General features: G+C 41.7%; 1 protein-coding gene across 3 annotated transcripts in view; it reads left to right on the top strand.

The window, feature by feature from the left end:
• Window positions 1-27,449, top strand: part of LOC110048087 (polycystin-1-like protein 2) — a 50,458-nt gene that overhangs the window by 15,587 nt on the left and 7,422 nt on the right. For all 3 annotated transcript variants that reach the window (XM_020753865.2, XM_020753864.2, XM_020753866.2), the window contains 21 exons: window positions 1,646-1,902; window positions 3,137-3,359; window positions 4,179-4,284; window positions 4,781-5,044; window positions 5,710-6,172; window positions 7,125-8,607; window positions 8,967-9,364; window positions 10,445-10,630; window positions 11,079-11,176; window positions 11,655-11,765; window positions 12,331-12,662; window positions 13,524-13,795; window positions 14,911-15,132; window positions 15,918-16,043; window positions 16,628-16,870; window positions 17,893-18,153; window positions 18,511-19,060; window positions 20,893-21,233; window positions 21,939-22,163; window positions 24,130-24,391; window positions 25,378-26,368. In XM_020753865.2, coding sequence (XP_020609524.2) covers window positions 1,646-1,902; window positions 3,137-3,359; window positions 4,179-4,284; window positions 4,781-5,044; window positions 5,710-6,172; window positions 7,125-8,607; window positions 8,967-9,364; window positions 10,445-10,630; window positions 11,079-11,176; window positions 11,655-11,765; window positions 12,331-12,662; window positions 13,524-13,795; window positions 14,911-15,132; window positions 15,918-16,043; window positions 16,628-16,870; window positions 17,893-18,153; window positions 18,511-19,060; window positions 20,893-21,233; window positions 21,939-22,163; window positions 24,130-24,391; window positions 25,378-26,368 — 7,414 coding nt within the window. The remainder of the gene's footprint in view (window positions 1-1,645; window positions 1,903-3,136; window positions 3,360-4,178; window positions 4,285-4,780; window positions 5,045-5,709; window positions 6,173-7,124; window positions 8,608-8,966; window positions 9,365-10,444; window positions 10,631-11,078; window positions 11,177-11,654; window positions 11,766-12,330; window positions 12,663-13,523; window positions 13,796-14,910; window positions 15,133-15,917; window positions 16,044-16,627; window positions 16,871-17,892; window positions 18,154-18,510; window positions 19,061-20,892; window positions 21,234-21,938; window positions 22,164-24,129; window positions 24,392-25,377; window positions 26,369-27,449) is intronic.

Here is a 27,449-nt window from a genome sequence, read left to right as displayed (position 1 = left end):
TACTATTTGAAACAACTCACTATTAGTTCATTTCTCTAATTGACTCCGCGATTAAATTCTCAAGCATTCTCGGAAAAGTTAATGTCAAACCTCGTTAGAACGCTTAAAGCGTGTGTTATTGTGTTTTTAACGAACGCGAAACGTCTGTTTGAATTGAAATATGGATAACTTCAAGTTCAATTCTCTCTCGGGGTCAGCTTGAGAGCTTCAGTCTCGAAAAGTTCTTCTTAATTGTATTCAAAATATTACCATGCCATGAGGTTTTTTTGGTAACTTAATTTTTGCCATTATTGCTCGAATGTTCTGCGGAAATTAATTTTCCAAGCGTGATTCCGTTCTCGTCCGAGAAACTTCGGAAGGTTTCATCAAATTCTCTGAACTGATACTTTATAAAAATAATGAAATCAGTAAATGGAGAATTAATATTTTTAACATGGAGGTCGTGCAACCAGCTTCAAATTTTTAAGCCAAGGCGAAAACGTCCTCACGCTAATGAATAATATATAAATTTGCGCAACTTGAAAAATTATTATCATGTAAAACCAGCTTAATCAATAATATATCACAAACTGACTACCGGTTCGGCATTGAAATGGTAATATTGGGGAATTTAAGCAGTCACGACGGCGACACCGAGGACAACGTCGATTAAAAAATCTATATTTTAGCTATGAATCTCGCGATACTCAAAGTCATTTAGTCTTTTTCCTCCAAACTGAATATGGAACGCACCGTTAAATTCGAAAAAGAAATTTTAAAAATTAGCCTTCGTGGTTCATGTTTTCTAGACAACGCAGAATTTGGTCTTTCATGTTAAGTTGTTTTGCAGAGGACGGCAAAGAAATGTACCAAGAATTATAACGCACCTGCACAGCCATTGTATTGCTCAATTAAGAATTCTGTTTAGCGACGTTCTCGTCGACGTTGCCTTTGTGGTTTTGTCAAACTCCCTAACGTCCCAAAAGGCATAATAGAATCTACTAATACCTCGCTAAATACCTATAATGTAAAGATTACATGCTCAGTGCAGAAATGACCACTAAATGGACTGCGTGTTTTAGAGATCTTTAATCGCAGTGTGGAGTAAGGTAGAGTCATAACGCAACCTACTTTACATGTCTCCATGTCCCCTGGTTCCTCTTCGCTTCTTTGGAGAACCAGCTGTCCACACTACGCCGGAGGAATTTAAAACTGCAACAATCTCCGGTCATTTTGGATTTGCGTTTGAGTAAAGTTCGGGCAGGGAAATGTCATGACTATCGTAACCTCATTTTTGAAAAGCTTCGTTTTCAAAATGTTTTTTGTCCACACAAAAACGCAAACCTGGCGTTTTCAAATCTCCCGGTTTGAAGAGCGTTTTAGAAAAGCTCCGTTTTCGTGACGGATTAATGTGGACGGTGGGCCTAACCGTAGAAATAAAGCTAGGTTTCAAATTCTTCCCGCGTAGTGTGGGTTGGGACAGACATTCTAGAGAGCGCGCGTAATCAGTACATCTGCCTCGAAAAACCGCGCAACTTCGTCCCCAAGGTAGCTCCCGTTAGGGTGCGAAGGGGGAACAAAATTCACTGTTTCCTAGCCGGGAGGGGGGGCGGGGGGCAGTCATTAAGCTGCCCATATAACGTTAGCTTTCTCTGTTGCTTTTCAGCGTTCTTTAACATAACGTCCGATATCCTGAGAACAAACCAGACTTTTAATTTAACCGTGCAGGATTCTTGTAATGCTGCCTACACGGTTAATTTCGGAGATGGAACTACTGACAGTTTAACTAGTGCACAAAAGACTGTGTCACACTCTTACATCAGTCCAGGAAACTATAACATCACACTTCAGTCAGGGAATGCATCATCTAGATGCCAGAGTGACTCGAAGTCAGTGGAGGTCAGGGACTCAATCCAGAATATGGTGAGAAATGTATTTCTTACTCAATTTACTGAGGAATAAAAAACAAAAAAAAACGCAACGAAAAAGGGTCACTATTCCACACCATATTCTATCATATTAACGAGCTGATCAATGGTATCACACGGAAAAATGTACGAAATAATACGTGAGCAAGGTTTGCTTCGACTTAGGCTTTTGAGATTGACTTATGTCCGAAAATGCAAATGTATCGATAACTTGCTCGGGACCGCACAGGGAGAACATCTGCCATCGTCCTTTTTGATAGGGATCTCGCCAATGTTTCCCAGTATGGCTCTCAAGATTGTTAATGAGATTTTTATATTGAGCATTTGCAGAGTTACGTGACATAAATTACAATACTAAATTACAAATTAATCTATATAGTATTGCAGGTTTGAGTTCAAGGGTTAGTTAGTTAGTTAAGACTTCCGTCCATCCATCCATTCATTCATCCATTCATCCATTCATCCATCCATCCATCCATCCATTCATTCATCCATTCATCCATCCATCCATCCATTCATTCATCCATTCATCCATTCATCCATTCATCCATTCATTCATCCATTCATCCATTCATTCATCCATCCATCCATTCATTCATCCATCCATCCATCCATCCATCCATCCATCCATTCATTCATCCATTCATTCATCCATCCATCCATCCATCCATTCATTCATTCATCCATTCATCCATCCATCCATCCATCCATTCATTCATCCATTCATCCATTCATCCATCCATCCATCCATCCATTCATTCATCCATCCATCCATCCATTCATTCATCCATTCATTCATCCATCCATCCATCCATCCATTCATTCATCCATTCATCCATTCATCCATTCATCCATTCATTCATCCATTCATTCATCCATCCATCCATCCATTCATTCATCCATCCATCCATTCATTCATCCATTCATCCATTCATCCATCCATCCATCCATTCATTCATCCATCCATCTATCCATCCATCCCTCCATCCTTCTATCCATCCATTCATTCATTCATCCATCCATCCATCCATTCACTCATTCATTCATTCATTCATTCATTCATCCATACATTCATTCATTCATTCTTTACCTTCAAGCGAGACCACTTCCTTTGGAAGACGTTTAAGATGTTATGGAGTGTATACGCGACACCTAGCGATAAGTAGTATATGGTGAACAAGTATATCTTACAGTGTTATCATCTACTATCATGATTGGTTTGTTTCTAGACAAGCTCTGTCAGCAGCACACTTTGCAGACGTGGCCAGACCCTGAATGTCAGTGTACAAGTCCTTCCAGAAACCCAGTACACTGTCTTCTGGCGTTTAAACAGAACAATGAACTGGACCCAGGGCCCGATCGAGTGCAAACAACTCGGGACTAATGACGTGTACGTGATGGTCGAGAATGGCGTCAGCGTTTTATCCAGCGAATGTTTCGACGAGATATTAGGTAGCTTTATTCGATAATGGCTCGTGATTTTAATTAAATAACTTTTTGAATAAAGATTGCGCGAGTTGACTGGGGAGCACAGTCCGGATTGGCTAAAAATGGATGAATGTCCATCCCAAAGTAATGTGAAGGTTCCAACTGAAAGGTTCGGGAATTTTGTGCTAACGAAGCTGGGGGGTAGATGTTTAAACAGCTGACGTGATATGCCTCAGATCTGTTCTCTGAGTGCTCAAGAATGTAAGCTTTATTTGTTGTGTGGATGGAGGGGGTAATGATTTCTTAATCAGTGACTATTATTATTTTAATTTCATAGTATTCAGCTTTGCTGTGCTTTATAAATATACAGAAAATGTGTCTAAAATCTGACTGGTTGACTTTTTACAAAGCTTGGATGAGTTTAACCCGAGACCACGGAACACGACGCCATCAAGTGGCAGGGGGACAAACTGACCTACTGACTGACTAGCTGACTGACTGACTGACTGGCTGACCGACTGACTGACTGACTGTATGCTGACTGATTGACTGATTGACTGACTGACTGACTGATCGACCGACCGACAGACTGACTGTATGCTGACGGATTGACTGACTGACTGACTGACCGACCGACCGACCGAACAATCGACTGACTGACTGACTGACTGTATGCTGACGGATTGATTGACTGACTGACTGACTGACTGACTGACTGACTGACTGACTGACTAACCTGACTGACTGACTAACTGATTGGATGCTGACTGATTGACTGTTTGTTTGTTTGTTTGTTTGTTTTTTGGTCCACGGCTTAGTATTGTAATACTTTTTATGTTTCAGTCGTCGACTTTGATTTCGAATCCAATCCTGAAATTGGAGCCGCCAATAGTACAGTGGAATTCACTAGAACCAATATTACAGAAGTGCCGGATGAAAGCAACTACACGTAAGTTGACTTCATGTTCTCGAAGCTTTGTCAGTCGCCACTCCTTAATTTCACATTGACTCGCTCGCTTACTTAAGCCATTACTTAAGCCAGCTGCAGTGCCTAAATTTTTATCACTTTATCGTGGAGCTTACGTGTTTTTAGGTATATTTATAAAAAGGTAAGCCACTTAAAAGCAATCACCTCACTAAAAAATCACCACGGTTTCCGGTCGCGTTCACTGCGCGCATACACCATAACAGAACCTTAAAAATGGCGGCTTTTTTAAAAATGTTCGTGTAGCCTCCAATGATAAAAAGGAAATGTCATACTGGAAACAGTAGCTAGACATTTTTAAACTAGCCCCCTCGACCGTTGGCTGACACATACCTTGTTATACACTGTATTTTAAGCTTACACATTGTTCTTGGAGGCAAATGTGAGGCCCAATCAATCATTTTCGCTTTCGATAGTTCCAGATCATGTTCAAAGACAATTTTACGATTTAATTAACCAGGTTTGTGTGGGAGTTCAACGACAACGAGACCATTCGATGTCCAAACAAAACAGTGTCAAAGTTTTTCCCTACATCCAACCCGGACCCAGGCCATCTCGTTAAACTCTCGATGTATAACCAGCGAGGTGACATGGCCTCTCTCGAAAAGAACATCAAAGTTTATGACGCCATTGAGCAACCAATCCGGGTGTCGTACCCAAACTTGACACGTGCATATGAACTGACCGAGTTTGCGGTGGAACCTCACAAAGGACACGGTGTTATGTAAGTTTTTTTTTTTGGACGTACAACGTAATCTTCGTTTAATTTCTAACGTTTCGCCTACGAGTAGAGTCGGTAACGGTAAGTTCAGGAGTTCTGACTAGAAAACAGTCGCTCTTTGCTCACGCTTAAAGGACATGAATTAGTGAGTGACCCCGGCCCTCTCTGCCTAGGGTAGTCATACTTAAATTGGAATCTAGTAGACATTCAAAATGAGACGTGCGCGACAATGGTGTTGTGTAAGCTGCAATATCTCTAAGAAAACACTTCCTTTAGAAAATTAGCCGTATTAAAGTATTCGTCAACCAGAAGATTTACCCACAAAGTCGTCCGGGTGGATTTTCAGGGCGAAGCAAAGTAATAACGATCCTCTGAATCTCCAAGGGTTGGAAAAGGCTTGGATATCTCACTACTAAGTTGAATTGCAGTTAGAATAAGACATAGCTGAACTGTACCGCGATAGTTTAAAATTTGGACGGTTAATCAGTTGCTAAATAAAAAGGATAATCATCTTCTTTCTGGTTGTTTATTATAAAATGTTGACCGTCTGTCACTCGTCAAGGGAGATGAAGTCATCCTTTTCCTAAAGTTTTAGCCAGTTTGCCTTGTAGTACCCTTGTAACCGCTTTAGGAAAACAAGTGTGATGATAATCGTGTTTATATTTCAGGTATTCGTGGGATTATGGTGACAACTCCACGGTCCAAAACACTACGAACCGCACCATCTCACACAGGTATACGTCCAACGGCGAGTTCTGCGTCTTCTTAGTAGCAAAAAACTTTTTCTCCGAGGCCATTCTCAACTTTAAGATCTCGGTGGTTACGCCAATCAATGGTTTTGGATTTGTCAAGAACATTACGCCGGTAGAAACGGGATACCCGACAAACATTGGCATCGAAATCCGGAACGGAAGCAATGTTAATGTTACTGTTAACTTCGGTGACGGTTCCGAGCCTGTCTGGATTGTGAATGTGGACGACATATTGGACATTTTTGTTATTTCCCTGTGGCATAATTACAGCACGGCCGGTCACTACAATGTTACGATCCAGGCACGGAATTTGCTGGATTCCATGACAGCCAGTAGTATAGCGCAAGTACAAGATCCAATTAGGAATCTTACCGTGAAGGTGAGTAAGTAAACTCAAAATACAGCTATGCTTCTGCAACAGAGCCCGGGGGAGTGGTGGGGGGTACCCCCAATTTTGCTCGTATGGGGACATGCCGCTGGTTAGGGTATGCTTTCTGGCCTCACCGTCCTGAACAGGGCGTGCAATTTTACGTGCCTCTGTCCTAAACAGGGTATGGTTGCTTGTTTGTCTCTTTAGAGCTCTCTTCCGCTTTGCTATACCTTTCGAAAGATCTTTATACCCTTGTTTGCGCCTTAACATGTATGACTTCCTGCATTGGATTTCTGACCCTCGTCTCTTGTCCTAAACAGGGCCTTAAAATATAGGGTGCAATCCTACAGGGTAGGGCTTTTAGAGTATTTTTGTCCTAAACAGGGTGAGGATTTTGAACCCTCGGCGGATCCCCTATGCCCAAACATGGGTCAAGTACTCCCCGAGCAACAGAGACATCGGCCACACACTATCGATCACTCGTTAAAACAAACTGAAAGCTCTCATCATTATCTAACAGCGCAGTTTTCTCTGCATAAGTTTCGAAATCATTTACCTTATTTTTTGCCATACCAAAATTCGGAAATATCCAATCAGACGCTGTGTCTACTGTTCCGATATCCAACGATGTCAAGCCACTGGCCTGATATGGCTACGATATCATGGTAACTTTGTCATCCAATCAGAACCGAGAAAAACGAGAATCAATTGCGATACGCTAATCGTTGGCGACTGATGAAAGGTCCAACTTTTTAATTACCGCAACTATGTCTCATTTTACTTGCAATTCACCTCAGTGAGACACCCAAGACGCCCCTTGCCCTCGAAGATCAAGAAGCACTGAAGAGGATCGTTATGACTTTACTTCGACCTTAATCTAATGGAAAGTTCGTTGTGAATCATTTTGTGCTAACCTGTAAATTACCAAGCTAACGAGAAATTTGTTTCGATTTCTTGATAGCAAACGTATGACACCAAATGTCTGGAAGTGAATGGGACACTCAGAATTCACGTGAGCGTCAACGGAACAGATCCGCAATATTTCTACGATTTTGGTGACCAAACAAACCTGACACTGCGTCAATCCATTGGAAACCACTCTTATACTACTCATGGAGAATACGTGCTGAATATTACAGTGTTTAATTTCATCAGCCGCGTCACATTGAACAGCACTGTAACGGTGTGCAAGCCAGTGATTCCATTGGTCGGGCTCAGCGTGACCAGCCCTGCCACGAATCTTAGTGACCCTGTGGAGTTCACGATGTCTTTAGCTGAAGCTTCCGATTTTGAATGCCTTTTTGACTACGGAGATGGCAGCTTCGGCTTCTTTGGAAAGAGCTGTTACAATCTGACTTACTTCGCGGATGGTGTCACCGCAGACAGGACCCCTTTTATGAATCTGAAGTTCAAAGCGTACCACAATTACACCGAAGTGGGACGCTACGAGGTTTACGTTAACTGTTCGAACAGAAACAGCAAAATGAACGATACTTTGTACGCAGTTGTACAAAAACCAATTGAAGATCTTGAGTTACCCTACATATCTCCTAAGATTCGTGGCCAGAACAATCCTATCAACTGGACGATGGCAAACGGTACCAATGTCACTTTTCATCTGGAGGCCGAAGGAACAACGATCAATTATACTAAGATGAAAACAGACACCGGAGATTTTTTCCTCACTACAGGCAGTAACATTGTCTCAGCAGGCGTTTATCTTGTCAAGCTTCGAGCCCAGAATGAAGTTTCTGAGGCAACTCGCTCTATTACCCTTATAATTCAGGATGACGTCACACAAGTGTCATTCAATACTTGGACGACCACAAGTGACTTCGGGTCGAACATTCACGGATTTGGACCAGAGAAAAATATCTTCCCCTGTGAACACAAAGTAAATTTTACTGCTATGCCCGATAAGGGAACAAATTTAACTTACTTGTGGAAGTTTGACGATGGCACGGTAAAGAATACCAGCGTGTCGACCACCACCCACAAGTACGCAGAAACTGAAGCTGAATATTGGACAAATGTGACAGTACACAACCTGGTGAGCAGTATCACCAAGTCCTTTCGACTTAAAACAGAAAAAAGTGTCCAAGGCCTCACTATTGATGACGGAGGTCGTCCCGTGAAGGTGAACAGGACTACCACTTTCACGCTTGGTTTTACTCGGTTTGGCACTCGAACGTGCGTCAAAATGGATATGGGTGACGGACAGGGTTTGTTTTTTTTCGGAGGAAGCCACTGTCAGTCCAAAGCACCAAATAAATATGAATCGAAGGCTGATAACACCACCAAAATCATTCAACGCTACAATTATTCTACTATTGACGAATTCTGGGTAACAGTCAACGCCACCAACACTGTGTCACACCTTACAGGAAAGTACAAATCTGTCACGGTCGCACTGTCTTGCTTCTATCCAAACGCTACCCTGTTGGGTGAGTAACGTTGTTGTTGTTGTTGTTGTTGATTATGGTGATGCTGTTGTTGTTAGCTTCATTCGTTTACCTGCGTAATTTAGGAGCTCTGAAAGCCCCCATAGTGGTAACGGTTAGAAGTTAAACCAACAGGTAGTTCGAGAAAAAGACAGAAAAAATAAATGTGTGGCGCAAAAAGCGGAGATTTGATTTGATTTTGGATTGGTTAAGCCCTAAGACAGTTTATCTCTGATTTATTGGATTACATTGATCCAATAAGAGGGGCATCCCAGCACAATTAAATTGTGATCCTCAGGGTTGAGTACACGTCTCTCAATTTCAAACCAGTGAGCAATTTTGAAATTGGTTCTTCTACTTAGGTGTGAGTCCAAATGCAACCACGGCAACAAAGAAGAGGCGCTCGGAGCCTATAAGTATCAAGGCCGAGATAGAGGTCAACTGTGAGGCTTCAAAATCTACGGCTTTTAGGTGGGAAATCTTCAATGCATCAAACGATCAGGTCAATTATCAACCCTTTGCCGAGGCTGAGGAGCTTAAGAAGCCTGTGTGGTATAGTAACCAGGCAGAATTGTATGTTCGGGAGATTGGACTTGATTTCGGCTTTTACAAGTGTGTCTTTACCGTCTCGATGGAAGACGTTGAGGGAGTTTCCGGGACGGCGATTGGCTATATTCACGTGGTGGCAACAAAATCCCAAGATTCTCTGCAGGCGTTTGTGGATGGAGGCCTGCGGAAACGTTACAAGTTTGGAGGAAACGTAAGTTGCCTAAGCCACAATGATACGTTACAGTTTATGATAAATATAATCTCAGGTCGTCAATCCACCCTCTAACTTTGTCTGCAACGCCTGCGGAAAAGACTATCACGGAAGGATCGGACTGCTGAGCCACTCCATTATCTTTCGAGATAGACGGTTCTCTACTACTGGCACTGTCAATAATAAATATAATAAATCAATACTCTCCACTTACAGATCGAACGCTTGACAGAATTTAAAAGCCGTTAAGTGATTTTTAAAGGAGCTACTTCACGGTTTGGGCATCTTGAAAAGTTTAGCCTAAATGTTTCAAATTCGTCGTTTGTAATCGGTGTTAATCCTCTCCATCCTTAACCATCCTTGTTCATTTATGGTTTTTTATTATCCCTTTACTGTTTTCCTATCTAAGTAAACTATTATTTTCAGGTTTTCTTCAATTTAAAGTTAATTTTGTGCGTGGCCGAAATAACTGAAAATATCGCGACTAAGCTCCTTTAAAGATTATTGGCTCCAACCCCTCCCCTTTCTTCTTTTTTGACTATGTTTGGAACCTCGGCATCTTTATAAAAAAGTAAGTCATTAGCGTTCATAGTTGCATGTAGGTCAGTACTTCTTCCTCGTCACTTGTTAACATCAAAAAGTGGCTCAGAAGACCTATGCTTAATCCTAAAAACGTTCAAAGTGACTTAGGTGAATTGATGCGACCCCCTCCCCCCCTCCCCCCCTCCCCCCCTTCCCCCACCCTTGATGGGATGTTAGTCTATGGTAGTCTCTTCGGACTAAAGAGCAAGCTACCAGGTCAGAGCTTGATAATTCCCAGACCAAAAAAATAAATAAATAAATACCCCTATCATCTTCATAAAGCCCTGCAAGCCTTGTACTGGGAAAAGCGAGTCACTCTGAGAACTGCATATTTTTTTCCAAGGAAATAATATTGTATGTTTGATAATTATGGCTCAAACGCCGGACCTCTCATCAGTACTTGGACCTTGGACTAAGTAGCTGAGCAACTAGCTATTATGCCACCTTGCTCCTGCGTTGTCTACCTATGTAGATCTTACTTAACCTTCTTTCTACCAGATAACGTTGAACGCCGAAAAGTCAAAGGATGTAGACTTTGAATCTTTAAAGTCTGCTTCGCCGACATTCTATTGGCTTTGTCGTAACTCGTCAGAACCTGAATTTGACACAAGTGGAAATGTCGATGCTATTGATGTTGTGTCCATACCAGAACTTGATGGCGGCGGCATCCGTAACATTTCTGAAGTAAATTTGATTCCTTCTTTTAATTTGTTACTTTTTATATTAGATTGATCGTTTCTTATTATGTGCGCCTATGATAGCAAAACGAAACCATTTGTCATTAATTTCTGCTAAAAGAAAAATATTAATTAACCAAACCTAGTAAATTGTAGAGCACAATTCACAGATAGCAGTCATCAGTGTAAGTCAGGCCAACATTGGTTAGAATGTTTGTGGCAGGTTCAACCCACAGCCGTCGATCAGCATGGAAATCAAGGCAGTACGAACGTACAATAAGAACTGATCTGAAAAGATTGAGTCCTCGCCTGCAGTTAGTTTGGGCAAAGCTTTGTGTGTTTTGTTTATCAGGGGCATCCCAAGGAACGTTGCATTGCATTACATTGATTATCCAAGAAATGTGAATTTCTCTGCGCAGGCACAAACTTTGTCACGGTGTTTTGATTTTCTTCAGAATCGTGGAGGGTGCTTTAAAACGGGAAAGGGGCGCCTCGCTAACAAGGGACATCTTGCAATTCTTGATTCAAGGCGGGGAATGTCAGAAAATGACACGTAAGTATGATGGCAAATAACTCATTTTTTAACTACTACTATCAACGAACTTCCAGTAAAATTAAACGTTGACTTCCGAGTGTTACTGTTGTTCAATTATGAGAACTTCAAAGGTTGTCGTGTCAACAAGGGGATAGGTCACGAGGTCTCGTTACTTTGTAACAGCGCGGGCTCATCCTGTTGCCGAACACACAGAGGTGGTATTTGATTCAGCTTTCGACCTCAATGAACCCTAAATCGGAGCCCGCGTTATGGTCACGTGATGCTGGTCAGTGGACACCTTTTTTTTGACAGCTGTCAATTGACCATAACGTGGATGTCCAATATCAAAGATGTACGCTGTAAACCAAGGCTGCATGCCTCGGTCGACCTATAAGCTAGAGTATCACCACCATGTCTTTTTAACTTTTCCATCTCATATAATTCTCAAGTTAAAGATATAATGCTTATTAATAGTAACTAATTGTTATATTTTTAGGTACGTGATCACACTCGTCCTCGTTACCCAAAATCCCTTCGGGAGCAAAAAGGCTGTCTACAAACAGGAGCTGGAAATCACCTTTGGAGACCCTCCTGAAGTGGAAGTGACGTAAGCATTTGACAATCGTTTCCTACAGTCTCGTGACAATCCCAGTTTCCATTTAGTTGTTTCACATAAAAAAAAATAGTCGATTTAACTGATAAGTACTGACGAGATTTCAGCTCCCCAATACAGACCTTCCAGATTGCCTCCGGCGCTGCTGGGCTGTTTTACTGAGGGCGACTTAAAGTTAGACAGGCAATAGCTTGGTCAGCCTGCGTGGCAAGCGTTCCCGAACGATGAGCTTTTCCGCATTCTGACCACGCAAATATTGGAGCGAGAATAGAAAAAATGGCTAGCTTAGACCCCCTCCAAGGCATTGTGCAAGTCACATTCGACTTTTTCCTGGAATCATTCAAGCGAATTTATACACTTGCCAATTAACATGGCCACACCGCACCAATCAGGAAAAATCGAGGGTTTTGCAGCCAAGCGTTCCACCAACCCCTGCCTCGTCAATTTTTGGATGCGCGGCCAGAATGCGGAAAAAGCTCTTCATACAGGAACGCTTTCTACGCAGGCCATAACTTGGTATTATCAGCATTATTAACTATCTTGATTTCTCATTCATCAGCTGTAGCCCTTCCTGCTCTCCAAAGGTCAATATCGACCAGAAGCTACCTTTGCAAGGAACTTGTAAAGTGTGCTTCGGGGAACTCACCTTCAGCTGGGAGCTTTTCCGTCACAAAGAACTGGGCACGGACCCTATCGATACAGACAATATGGTGAAGATAAGTAATCTGGAGGAAAAATCAACAACACCAATTGATTCCCTGAATCTGGCATTAAAAGAAGATGTGCTACCTAAAGATACTGGATTTACCGTATTCTTCAGGGCTTATCGTCTAAATGGGCAATATGGGGAATATATACATACCTTTGTTACAAACTCGCCACCCGAAAACGGTAAATAAATTTTATAGTGTGTCTTTACTAAAGTTACCTCTTAAAGACTTGCCCATGTTAAATAGGAAAGAGGCGATTTAAATAATGAAGTAGGAAAAAATTCGCTCTAAATTATTGTGCGTGATAGTTCACCACTAAATTATTTGCGATCCTTATTGGTTTAAATTGGTCACGAGACGCGATAGTGTTCATCGGCGGAGAGACTCTATCTGCCCATAGAGCACGTCCGAGAAAAATACCCGGATGGATAGTACTCGTCCGTGAAAAATATTTTGTTCATAGGAGGGCTTATAGGTAAAAAAAAAAAAGACGCAGTTTGTCTCTTTTCTTTTTCAAATTTTAAATTTGGCTTTCACGCCTTTCATCTAAAAAAAATGAAAATAATTCAATATGATTTTTGAACTTAAAGAAAACGACAAAACTTTTAAGTTTCAAAGACCTGTTTTCGACAGATTCTCCTGTCATCTTTAGCTGATTGATGTACAAAGCGTTGGAAGTAGAATTTGTACTAGTGGAAAATGATTTTTGAACTGGTACGCAGAAGGAAATTTAGTGATGAACAGTAAAGACAATAGAGTGTTCGTTTCTCGGAATTGCCCCTTGGAAATTTTATGTTCTTAAACAAATATTTGTTTTAAAGAACATTGAAGTTCCCCGGGGTAACTATCAGCCGATAGTACCACGACAGAAACACTCTATTGTTTAATTACAAATCTTGAGCTCATAATTGTATTGTTACATAACACTATTCCAAACAATTTAGCTACCTGTTGGGAAGAGCGAGTGTTTCCTAGAATTTTCAGTATAAAGCGTTCATCTATTAGCATTTCTAACATGATCATCTGCAAAATAATTTACCAGGGACTTGTGAAGTTGAGCCAAAGATTGGAAGCGCCATGAACACTTCATTCAGAATAAATTGCAGCGGCTGGCAAGATCCGGATCAACCACTGACATACGAATTTTCATACATCAACTACGTGCAGGAATCCGTGTTCTATGTGTCCAGTGAACCCATTGCGCCGTCGATGGTTCTTCCGATGGGACACGAAACCAACGACTTCAATCTGACCCTGAATATTCAGATTACCGATCGTTGGGGTTCCTCCACTGTAAAAAAAGTGGTAATTAAGGTAGGAAGATGCGACAGAAACTTGTTTGGTTCGTGGTATGATCTGGGTAGAGGTGGTTTTTCTTCGTTGGCATCCCGCCGAGTCGTGGGGAAAAAAACATCCTTGTGGTATGCCTTTCATAAGAATTATCCCGCATTTAGACATTCCTACGTACTTAAAGTACCTTGTTGTCACTTAGTTTCGCGCGTTTTAATTTTCGCGATTATAAAAGCTTCGCGACAATCAAGATTCGAGAAATTTTAAAATCGTCGGTCAAGAAGACACTTTTATTTTACTATGTTTTTGTATAGGTAAAGAGTTGGCCCTCGTCCAAAGGGCTGTGATGTACACCACCTTCACTTGTCACATATACCAGATCAGATTCTTTCAGTATCACGTGAAGCCAATGGTAACAAGTTATTGAAGTCTCACTAGAAATTAAAATTATCCCAATGAGTCTTATAAGATATAATTTGCGATGGTTAGGGGAATTTGTATGCTAAGGGACAAGTGAAAAGTAACTACAGTCGAGGCTCTCGTAAGCGACCACCTCGGAAATTCGAAAAGGTGGTCGTAACTAGAGCCGGTCGCTTGAGCTCTCTAAGCGACCGCGTGGTAAAACAATAAAAGGTGGTCTCTTACGAGAGCTTTAGAAACTCATTAAAAATAAAGAAAAACAAAAGAAATTACTGTTTAATGTGTCTATGTCTGATATAAACTTTATATTCAATTTTTTAGACCAAAATAACCATCAGCGCAGTGTGCAGTTTCATTAAAGTGTTGATTTATATGTAAAAGACCCTGAGTGGTCGCTTGTGAGAGCTTAAAAACAAAGGAAAAGTCCAGTTGGGTAATCCCAAAAGTGGTCGCGGTCGCTTACAGGAGCGATCGCTTACGAGAGCTTTTCATTACGAAGTTTAAGTCACAGTTCAAATGGGGTTGCACAAAGGTGGTCGTAACTAGAGCTGGTCGCTTACGAGAGTGGTCGAAAGGTGAGCTTCGACTATAGTTTCTTGTTTTTCCAGAAGTCTTTGGTCACCTTCCGGCATTTTTTACCTTTACTGAATTGGCAGGCCGATACCTTTCGCGTAGCTTAGCTAAACTTAATCAAAGTGTTTGTTCTCGTTGTAAAAAAGGTGAAACCCACAGATTTTTCCAACGAAAAGCTTAGAGAACTGATCAGCGGCGAGGACGGTTTGTTAAAAGAAGCATTGAAAAGAGGAGATCTCCAAGAAATGGTGGAAATCATCAATGCTGTTGGCTCGATTCTGAACTACGGTGGCAGGCAGGCCGCGCAAAAAAACTTGACGGGAGCTGAAGCAAAGGAGGAACAAGAATCAAAAGACACACGAGTAGAGGTTTGTGAAACTTACGATGATCGCTTCTAAAGGTTTTTGTACATCTGTGCAATTAAGACTGAAAGAAAAAAAGTTATCTGTCCAGTCAATTCGATCTTTTGGATCGGAATCGAATTTGTGAGTTTGAATTCACGTTTATCGCCCGGACTTTGTCTGGTTATTTGCCAGCAAGCCAACCCATCACTACACTCGATTTGCAGCAGTTTTGGGAGGCCGCTTGTGATCCATATAACGTCCTTTCTCCTCTTTATTACACACTCGGGTTTCACATACAACTCTTTCGTTACGTCGTTTTATCCAACGCTATCACGGGGGACGTGGTGTATAAGTATTAACCAAACATGGAAAGACACTACAATCTTCCTTCCAACTAAACGGTGTGGTGCAAGAAATGCGAGCTCAAGAAACGGCTGGAAATCGAGACTAACTAATTACAAGGCGCTTGCTTTTATTTCCTTACGCTCATTCTTTCAAAGGAACAGCTATTTATTTAGTTGCACCATAAATGATCTTCAATCAAGAACCCATTTGTGGTCAGATTAGGTTCGAAAGTCAACTCTAATAGAGAGATCGCTGAGTAATCTTACTCTGTGATCGCAGTTTATCGCTGCGAAATGCCAAGCGAATAAATGATATTCACGATTACACTTACCAGTTATCAGTGATTGTGGGTGTCTAATAACTTTTCTCAAAATGAGTACTTACTGGAGTAGGCAAAGATGGAATCAAGATGGCACCAAGACATTTAATCATGTAATGTCTCATTTTCCTATCATTGTTTTTAGCTTCGTACTGCGATTCTCAAAGATATGTCAGAGTTTAAAATTTCTTCCGTGGGGCATATCAAACTGGTAGCATCTGCCATTGATGTTGCGACTGAGGTGGAATCTGAAGTGGAAACCAAAGCTCAGGTCAGTTAAAGCCCCGTCCACACTACGGCGCAGGAATTTGAAAACTCAGCTTTATTTCTACGGTTAGGCCTACCGTCCACACTAATCCGTCGCGAAAACGGAACCTTTCGAAGATGTTCTTCAAATCGGAGGAATTTCAAAACACCGGTTTTGCGTTTTAGTGTGAGCGGAAAACGTTTTGAAAACGAGGCTTTTTAATAACGATGACATCACGATAATACTGAGATTTCTCTGCCCGAGTTCATCAAACGCAAATCACAATGACCGGTTCATTTTGGCCATTTGTTGACGTTTCATTGTTCAAGTTTCACATGGAATGGTAAAATACTTAAGTAAACAGTAAATAGAGAAAGGAAAAACATCTTGGAACATTTTTCAAAAGAGTTAGAAGGTGGGCCGTTATAATCCATCAAAACTGTGGTGAGCCACCTTAAATATAGCTTAAGAACATCAAAAAAAATCATTTGCGTCACTTTGCTAGTTTTAATTTTTTGTTGGAAGACATCGATCCAGAACAGTTTAGTCCAGTGTACAATTCTAATTTATAATACATGACAAAGGATTCTTGCGTTGCCTTTCTTCAGGAATTGGCCTTCAGATCTTTCAAGCGGATGGCTTCAGTATTAAAGAGAGAATCAAACGACAGCGTGGGTTTCACGGTTGTAAGATCAACTGTCGGTTCCGTTCTGAGCGGAATTGCAAATGTACTTCAATCTTCAGCTTCCTTGGCAAGAGTTGATGCTACTGACTCAAAGGAAAATATAACCGGTTATACCGGTTATACCGGTAATTCAACTGAGGGAGGGGTCGTTTCTGTTAAGGAAAGTGTAAGTAATCAGATTCTTTTCCATTGTTTTATTTTATTCATTTTGCATTTGCCATTTCCATGGTTTCCATTCTCAGCTCAACCCCAGTATTATCCAGTTGGGCAGATACAGGATTTTAGAGTAGGGGTTTCGAGATATATATCGCCTAATGGGGTCCCCTGTAGGGGGTCCGGGGGCATCCATCCCCGGAAATTTTTTAAAACTGAGATCCTTGGAAATGGGATTTCCGACATTCTGATGCCAAGTCATCGTGTTATAACGTCTAATTTCTTCAATTTAGGGGGCTCGGCAGAATTCCCACCAAACCCCCAACCACCCCCCCCTCCCATTCTAGATCCGCCCCAACGGCAATGACGTGGGTATGTTCAGTAGATTTCACAAAGGAAGTCTCGATCGAGGACGTGCCAGCTAGGTTAAGACAATTTACACGTGAAAAAAACATATATATATAAAGAATACAAATCATGTTAAATAAAAACATAAAAGTGGATACTACAAAAATATGTACTGCAAAATAACTTGATGTATTAAGCAATAAGAATTTTCAAGTTTTAATGTAAAGTGGTCAAAATAGGTTACACAGTATGGCAGCTTAGCTCGGCCAGTCATGTCATACATGAATTCTGAGTCTTGCGAAAAAAAAGTCTGATTTTCATCCTCTCATTACTTTACGTACCCCTAGCACCCCAGTTGCCCCTCTTGGTAATACGTGCCGAGAAACAAAGAGAGCGGTTTTCAATTCAGTGTGAGTAAGTAATCACTCTGGTCAATCACAGATGATAGAGAGAAAATCCATTGACGAATCAAAACTCCAAGGAAAAACTTGTGACTCGTGCGAAGCTCGGGAAGACGTCTGCGAACGAGTCACGATTAGTTTTGGTCTTACTTCTGATTGGATGACGAAGTAGCGCGAATTCGTTAGGTCAATCGCGTGATGTTATAATGAAAAACTAAAGCAAATGGGAGTCGCTTTCAACGCTCAGCAGAAAACTGCTCTAACAGAGTCTCTTCTTCACTTGCAGGCACGAAATCGAACGGTGAAACTTCTGTCAATAGTTGATGACTTAGGGAGTATCGTGATGGATAATATGGTGGCTGGAGAGCCCTCCATTCTGATGGAAACACGCGATTTCAACCTCACTGTGAAGAAATCCTTTTTTTCTGAAGTTGGTAACTCCTCCATTTCAGATAATTACTCCGAGTTCTCTTTACCATCACAGGAACAAATGGGACTCAGTTTTGAGTCAAACGGAACAGAAAAGTACTCAACTGTTCAAATACAGGTACGTTTGACTAAATAACCAATGAATGCGCATGCGTTACGCATGAATTACGCACTGGATAACTCTTCTGAAAATTTTACTTTTATAGGATTGTTTCTTATAATAATAATAATAATAATAATAATAATAATATTACAAGTGAATATATGGAAGACCGTATAATTAAACTGCGGAGAAAGGTATGAAGATATGATTGATCATCGCAGTTGTGAAATGTACATATAATTCTTGAGAGGCTCAGAGTTCTCTATGGCACTTAACAGCCAGGCAGCCAAGCTTTAGCACATCAGATATTATAGAGAAAAGATCAAATAAGACTCAAATTCATCGTTAACTCGAGTTTTGTGTCTCCCTCAGATGAACTCCATCCCTAAGAACGTGCATACTTGGTCCAACACCAGCAAAGAAGTTAAGTCTTACGCAGTTAGCCTCACACTCAAAGACAAATACGGAAAGTCCCTGCCCACGTCAAACTTCAGTAGCTATGTCGACATCTACATACCACGTAATGCAAGCGAGCTGCCTGAAGAAGAAGAATTCTACGTGATACCCCTGGGAGACAAAAAGTACATACAATATCACACTATTCAGGTAAATTCTTCAAATTTCTCCGTCCACATTCAGGTACAACCGAGAAATGAATCCATAGGAAACCTAACAGTCCTATTGCGTTATGACGAGAGGCCAACCACTGAAACGTTTGACTATAACTGGACGGTTCCGGACTTCAGCAGTTGTTCTTTTACCAATTCCTCCGCGGGAAGTGGGGCGAACAACGCGACCAATTCGTCCGCGACGAACTCCACGCAGGCTGTGGTGATTGACTTGAAGAGGGACTGCGTTAGAAACCCGTACCTCGTTTCTATTAGCAACAGCATGGTGACAGAGATGGGGACGTATTATTTAGGTAGGCATCGCTGCGTTTTATTTCACACATACTGAATGGATTGTTTACCACGTTGGAATGCAACATGACAACCAAAGAAAACACTTACAGGTAGAGCCTACCAGAGACTTCACGTAGGGGCCAAACCACCCCCCTAATGTTTCATGAAGGCTATATTTGCTTGGTTTATATATTTCTGAACCAAGTTTGGCAGATGACCTTTCTTTGTTCTCCAGTTTATTTTAATTTGGAAGTTGTGACAAAATGTCAGATTATGACATCATAATTGATGACGTTACCGAAACGTGCTATAATTTTGTTTTTAAATCTGATGTAAAGATTATGTCACTGGAAAGGCCTTGACTTGAGGAGTAAAATGCCGGAAACCGTTTTTTGCTATGATGATTATTTTTTGAGATATGGTAAATTGAATTTTTTTTTTGTTGTCCCCCCCCCCCGGAATTTGCTTAACCATATTGTCCTTCTTAAGTCAGTCTCTCTGGTTTATTTTTTTCAATTTAATTCTAGGAAGGCTAATAATCGAGAAAAAAAGAAAGCTTGATGTTGCCAAAAATCGTATGGTTTTAGAAATTTGATTTTCGGCTTTGTTTGGATGGTATTAACAGTAAAAAAACGGGGGACGTCACAGGTTATGAGGTAACAAAACTAATTTTAACGCAATAACACTAGAGGGATAATTTTTCATTCCGATTTTCTTCTTTATTTTTGCTTCAGACATCTGGCACATCACATGTGCAACATAGCTGCATTTGCTGGAACAAAATTACGGCTCTAATCTGGGGATTTTTCTCAAGGGGGGGACCCCATATTTTGCAGAGTTATTTTTCATATTTAAAAATGCCATATTTCATTTAATTTTTGTGATATGGACAAAATTTTTTCAGGTTTCAACTCCCCTTGATGTGCTCTTTCGAACACATTGTAAAAAATATGCATATTAAAAACTTCAAAAGTGGCAAAAAAACATGACGTCATCACTGTGACGTCACAACTTTAACATTTACTGATATTTTTCACGTAAATATAATTGGCAATAGGTCTCCTGCTCATCTGCCAAGTTTGGTGTAGAAAGAGTCAATACTTTTTAAGCAATGCGAAATAATGTGAAATGCCCAAGAACTGACGAAACATTTGGGGGGTGGTTTGGCCCCTACGTGTTAGCTATTACCAAATATTCAAACGTGAACCAATCCAGTCCTCTCAGTAGACTGCGAGGACTTCATTTCTTGCCTGTTAGCCGCCAAGAAAACCATTTTCTTGAGACCAAAATCTAATTTCTCTTGATATTTGGCCTACATCTTTAATGTCAGCGTGATGAGAATTTGGTGGTTCATCAACTAAATGTATCGTATATAGTTGATGAGTATTTTTATTCTTTTATTGTAAAGTGGGAAAATAAATGTTCATCATTCTTCCGGTGAATTTAGGTCTTGGTTGTTAGCATTCCATCTAGGAGTATTTCTAATTGCTCCTGGATGAGATGCTGGTCCATCGTAGGCCGTGGTACATGCAGGCCCAGCATTAAATTCGCCGCTACCCATATGTACACCTGGGTGGAGAGAGGCACTGTGAGAGTAAATTGCCTGGCCCAGGAATACAACACAACGAACCTGGCCAGGGATCGAACATAGACTGCTCGATCTGGAGTCCATTGCACTTACCATTAGGCGCTCCGTTCCGTGTATGAAGCTAATTTCTAGTCACCCCTTTGTTTAAACGAAGTCCCCACGCTTAAGCACGAGGCGCACTTTTGCAACGAACTTACGTGATTCCCGACACGTAGAAAATGACAAAAGCTGACAAACATTTAATCACTTATCTTCCTTTCCCAGCTGTTTATTACGAGGAACCAGAGCCAGAACCAGAAACAGAAGAACAGTTAGCAACTAGCTCGCCAACCGAAGCGCGCGAGCGCAGAGACATTCTCGATATTCCCGAGGCTTGCAGAACATCGAGCGGTCGGATGAAACGATCATGCGTCATTATTCCACCTCCACCACCCAAGCCGACGACGGCATCAAAACAGGAGATTGGTACTAAGCCTCCCAATGAAGACTTCCAAGGCAACACTTTCAACTCCAATGATACAGAACACTATTTCATACGGGTGTTCTCGTCAAACTGTTTATACTGGGATGAGAATACAGAAAACTGGATTAACAAGGGATGTAAGGCAAGTGTGGAACAGTGTGTTTTGGTTGCTATAAATGCTGTTGTAGATGATGATGATGATGATGATCATCATCATCATCATCATAGTGGTATTATTGTTGTTGTTGTCCTTGTTTTTGTTAGGCAAGACGCATGCTATGTAATGTAAGCCGACAAGCCCTGGGTGTGGTACTCGTGGGTGGTGCGGGAAGGAGGAACCCTCAGAGCCATTAAACTTACAAAGTTTATTAGCATCCGTGAAAACGATTATTTTATTCTTCGTTTGTCCTGTTGTTTTAAACACTTTACTTTCATGGTCTAAATTAGTCGACAAGCTTTCATTCGTTAATTGCTCATCGTAAAGATAAAGGACTTATTTATTTAGCGCGTATTTAATTGTAAGAATTATTTTTTCCAAGAAACTGAATCTGACGGTGAAGCCTACCACAGCTGTTATCCCAGTGCACGATAAACCCACTTTGCCAAAGAAACAACGAGCTTCAAAAGTGATTAAATCACGTTGTATCTGCAGTACCACATGACAGCGCTTCTCAATAACCCAGTTTCACAGTTGTACTTTTTGGCTAAATTATTTGCATTGCATAATCCAACATGAATGAGACAATTTCGAGCCATTTTTTTCAGTTTCAACATCAAGTGAACTGAGGCTTGACTTAAAATGTCGCGGGATTAGTGTATTACAAAAGTTTTATTTTTTTCTCCTCAGGTTGGAGAGAACACGAATCCAGAGCGTATTCACTGCCAGTGTAATCATTTAACATCTTTTGCGAGTGACTTCGTTGTGGCGCCAAATCCAATTGACTTTAGCAAGGTGTTTTCTGCTGACCTCAGCAAGGACTTTGTTGTTCTGTTGGTTGTTTGCCTGCTGTTTGGATTTTATTTACTGCTCGTTGTAATAGCTCGGCGATATGACAACAAAGATCTCGAAAAGGTAAGAGGTCTCGGGTCCACCAAGAGATTCTTTACAGCTTAAAAATCATTCTAGCCACAATTAAGAATCGATTGGCACTTCAATTTGCTATAAATAATTTTATGAAAACATAGACATATCAGTTTTAAGGGGGAAAGGCGCAATGAGGTTAACAAGGCCATACCACAACAACGGGAACTGTCGGAACTCCGTGCCCTTCTCTTTGCGATGAGCGTGTGGGTTTTTTAGCGTCCCCATTACGGATTACAGTTTACATTCCTTATCCGAGAAGACTTGAATGTGTAACCATTTGCAGATGTAATTACAAAGGTAGCACATTCTCCTCAGCTATTCTCTTCGTTTTGGTCCGGTCTAGGGCTCGAACCCTCGACCCCCCGCACAGTAGTCTGGCGCTCTACCAACTGAGCTAACCAGGCAAGTAAAGACAAAATATAGGTCGTGTTCATGACACTCGTCTCGTCTCCGAACAGTTTTCAGTGACTGCCGGTTGTAAATCACCCAAACGAAGGTGAACGATAAATTTCGAGTGTTGTTACCGATCATATTTGTCGTACTCGTGAAATTCGCTGTCAATCAATTTTCAGTCGATTGCTGTCAAACGTAGCCAGTTCCAGGCTCTCAGTCAGTGGGGACGATCGAAAAAGCTGGCGGGCCCTCTCCTTTTCTCTCCCGGATCCCGCTTGTCGCCCACTGACCAAGGGCCTGGAACTGGCTATGTCAATCGCAGTTACGAGGTCAAACGAATTTTGCCGAGCATCAGATGTTGTAGCTTACAGTTCTTGTTGACGCTACGTCTAGAGATTTCGAACTCACGCTCTGTTGAAGAGACTCGAGGAGCCCGTTGAGAATTGAAAGATAGAGCAAGTGAGGTTCGACTAGAAAAATAAATAAAAATACATGTGAAGAAGAGCCGAGCGATATGAAAAATACAGGACAGAATATAAAGACTTACAAATGTTTCCTGACTGTAGCGATGACGGTGAAGCTAGGTAGAATAGATTCCGCAACAATATTAACTTGAAGCTAGAGAAAACGTTGAAAAGATTGGCGCGCTGGGAAACTGTAGCCTTTAAATAGCCCTAATTTGCATACATAAATGGCAAGCTAAAATAAAAATTCCCACGTGGAATCCTACAGATGTTATCGCCAATGTTCATGCACTAGGCAAACTCAGTAAGATTACTTTACGATTGAATTTCTCCTATTTCGCATGCAAAGCTGTTATAATGGCACGGGCGGATCCAGGAATTCTTTATAGGGGGCTGGTTGTACACCTTAACTTTCGACGCCACTGGTGGATGCCGAGCACCGCTAGTGCGAACTTCCAGGGGTCTGGGGCCATGTCCCCGAAAAAAGTTTCTGAATTTTACCCTCTAAAACACCACTTCCAGCATCTCTAACTCTTGAAAAAAGTTTGTGAAGGCATGGTATAAAATCTGGAGTTTTCTTTTTATTCAACCAGAAAATCAAAAACGATAATGTAGTTGCCCAATGTACGTTACCTTTTCCTAACTTGACAATCAATCAATTGGTGGAAGTGAAAAAAACTGCGTAACTCTATTTTGTTCTTTTATCTCTATGGTGAGTCAAGCAGATAAAATACTACTCAGAGGGGAGGGGGTTGCAACTCCCTACACCCGTCCCATAGCTCCTGAATGGAAAACTCAGCTACCACACTGTTCCTAGACCCTGTGTCAGCCGGGACTGGTAAAAGGGATTTAGGAATTCGGCAGAGTTGTTCAAAACACGATTGGCGTGAATTTCGAATTCAGCTTTTTAGCTTTGAAGTGAAATTTTTAGTTATATAGCACTTAATCACCGGCGAAATAAACAATCCTCACCTAGTATTAATCAGTGTTTGAAGAATCCGGCCTAGAAACGAAAAACGAGTTCTGCAGAACAGCGCTGCAATAACGGTGAAAGTTTTTTGATTGATTAAGACTGAGTTTTTTTTCCTTCGTTGCAGCTTGGAGCTACAGCAGTGAGAAACAGAGCTGAAGCCACCTTCTCATACCTAGTGAGTATCCACACTGGTGTGAGGCAGAACGCAGGAACAACCAGTACCGTATATATAGTCCTCTCTGGTGATGAGTGGGAAAGCACCCCGATGCCCCTGGTGGATCATGACCGAAAAGTGTTCCAGAGAGGCCAGGAAAACAATTTCGTGATTACAATTCCCAGACGACTTGGCAATCTAACCCATATAAGGATCTGGCATGACAATTATGGTACGATATCATTTTGTTCTTGTCTTAAAACGCTAATGATCATGGATTATTTCTATTAGTTAGAATGTTGAGCTCAAGGTCAGAAAGTCTGTTTTAGAGGCTTGTTTCATGTAAATGACGAGCAAGACAATTTATTCAGCCTCACAGTCCCAAACTCAACCGATCTGCAAGAATTAGTATTATTATATGGCTAGGTCCGTGAAGCGGGCAAGATGAACCAAATCCCGCGCTGTGATTGGCTACCCGATTGGCTATCTCGCCCGCTCGCGGCTACACGCTGTATCCGGCAAGAAACATCGACCAAGTTCTGTCGAGATGACTGGATATTGGCCTCGACTCCGTCTCGGTCCATAAACACACCCCCCCAAAAAAAGAGCGTGGCCAATATCCAGCCCTCTTGACCTCACGTTTGGTCAATACCCTGCATATATTGTCGCGTCAATAAAAGACAAAGCACCGAGGGATAACATTGTGATGAACTAGCAACCCACCCTTGTGACAAGACACTGAGGATGACGGGTTTTGGTGGATAAAAATACTGGCGAATAACTTGAATTGTATCCAGTTGAAGTAACAGTACCTTCAGTTATTTTATGCCAAAGAAACCTGGAAAAGCTCGTCTCGTCCGGGTCTGCGTTCGAGCCTAGCGGCCTCCGGGATAAGGCCTGCGCTTAACTGCGGTTTCTGTAGTATGGGGTGACTAGGAGTATTTTTAGCTTCTCCCTCCTGGATTTCTCCCTCCCTCCTGTTCAATTTAGTACTCTTTACTAACTGGGAGTAGAGAGACACAGTCAGAGTAAAGTACCTTGTCCAAGGGCACAACACAATGACCCCGGCCAGGGCTCAAACCCGGACAGCGCGGTCTGGAGACTGGCTCACAACCATTGGGCCTCTGCGTCACCCAGAATGAAGCAAAACAGACCAAATGCAATAGTTACGATCCTCGTAAACAAAGCTTACATTGTTCATGTTTTATCATTTCTCAGGAAGCAACCCATCATGGTACCTGAGCCGTGTTTCCGTCGACGATTTGCGCACAGAAGAGCGTTGGTATTTCATCTGTGAGCGCTGGTTGGCTGTGGAAGAGGATGACGGGAAAGTGGAGCGCATCCTTCCGGTGGCAAGCGAGAAAGAATTGACGCATTTCCAACATTTGTTCGTAAGCAAGACCGTGCGGGAACTGGGAGATGGTCATCTGTGGTTTTCGGTGGTGACACGCCCTGCGAACAGTCCGTTCACTCGAGTTCAACGAATCTCGTGTTGTTTATCACTACTCTGCTGCACGATGATCACAAACTGCATGTTCTATCAGAAGGGAGGGGAGGGTGAAAAGGCGACCATAATCCAAATTGGAACCTATGAATTCGATCTGAAAGTATTTATCATCGGAGTCCAAGCGAGTCTCATTGTATTCCCAGTAAACTTTGCGTTGGTGCAGATTTTTCGAAATGTGCGTCCGAAAGAAGTGAAACAAGAGCGAAACATTGAAACGACAGAGAAGCAAGACGAACAAGTTTTCGCGGATATCAGTAGGTGTTCCTCCACCCAGACGATTCGAAACGCGTCCAGCGAGGCTAAGATAATCGAGGATAAAGAAGACCAAAGTGAAAAAGACACAAACACCACGAAAAAGAAGAAGAAAGGTCTGCCGCACGGCTTCGTTTACTTGGCTTGGGTTCTTTGTTTCTGCTCATCTGTTACTTGCGCACTGTTCACGGTCTTCTACAGCTTAGACTGGGGGTCTGAGATTGCAAATAAATGGCTTATTGCCTTTGTGACGTCATTCTTCCAATCAATATTAGTTATACAACCCCTGAAAGTGGTACTAGTTGCTCTTCTGTTCGCGATGATCATCAAAAAGCCGATGGACTCTGGCGACGAAACATCGGACAAAAAAGACCTCAAAGCGACTCCTGACGGCCAAGAGACTGGGGACGATATTCTCCTCGATTACGATGAGAATGACGAAAGATACAGGTAAGATAGCGCAGATTAAGCTTGGTATCGAGTAAGGAGAGCATACAATTCAAGTATTTATTGCGATCGCTTTGCTTGCTCTATTTATTGCCTTTGCTTTCTGTGCAACATTTTTGTCATTCACGAGTGACTCACTCTGTTAAGGGCGTTCGCCCGAAAATTTTCCAACAATTTTTTTTTCTGAGACTTTAACCACTGTAAGATGATGAGTTAGTTATGTCAGAAATGTAAAAAACATGGGGGTTCACCGACTTCCTTTTGGAAAGAACATGCCCGGAAGAACACCCTTAATCTAAAAAAGTCGGGCTTCGTTAGCGAATAAGGCCACAGTATCTGTAAGCCCAAAAATATTGTAATTAGATCTTTGAAGTGAAATGTTGTCTTCCAAATATTGTTCAAGTGGACCTATTAAGTGAATTTAGTCAACTAGTGAGGCTCCTAAAAGAACAAGTTCGCATTTAGTGACCATAGTTTCACGCGCCTTGCAGCCGCAAGATGGCAGGATTCGATGTCCCGTGGACAGAAATCTTGAATTTTTTTCAACTTCCCACATTGAGTTTGTGTTCACTTTTGGACAATTTGGAGATAATTGTAAATGAAATCTGTTTCTGGGAAGAAAAGTAGGGGTCACCGAACGTCCAAGATCGTTAAATCCAGACAAAGCTATAGCAATGGCCATCTGCCCCATCATTGTTCATTTTATTTCATAGCGTGCGCTCTCATGCAAGACGTCGCGTGCGAATTTAGTGCGCAGTAAGGATGCGCAGAAACAATTGGCGAGAACTTCCTTAAGCCACAGGTGGCCTAAGCTCCAGCGGTGAGATGATCATTTGCATAAGAGCGGTCATAACGGAAATATAAGAGTTTGCATAGAAATATATACAATCGCTCTTAGGAAACAAAACTACTGTCAAGCTCTCAATTAAAATACCTCACCTTACTTTCACCGTGTATCGCTTGATCTCCGACTGCTTACTTGGCTGAAACGAGGCCATTTTAGTGAGTTATCGCTTCCTACCTTTCCCACTCCCTACGAGATAATGTACGCAAGATGATCATCGCCCATAGCTTTAGATTGAGC

Source organism: Orbicella faveolata, unplaced genomic scaffold (genome assembly GCF_042242905.1).
Source record: "Orbicella faveolata isolate gen_17 unplaced genomic scaffold, um_ofav_v1 contig_3, whole genome shotgun sequence".
NCBI lineage: Eukaryota > Metazoa > Cnidaria > Anthozoa > Scleractinia > Merulinidae > Orbicella > Orbicella faveolata.
This window is presented reverse-complemented; position numbering and strand designations above follow the sequence as displayed.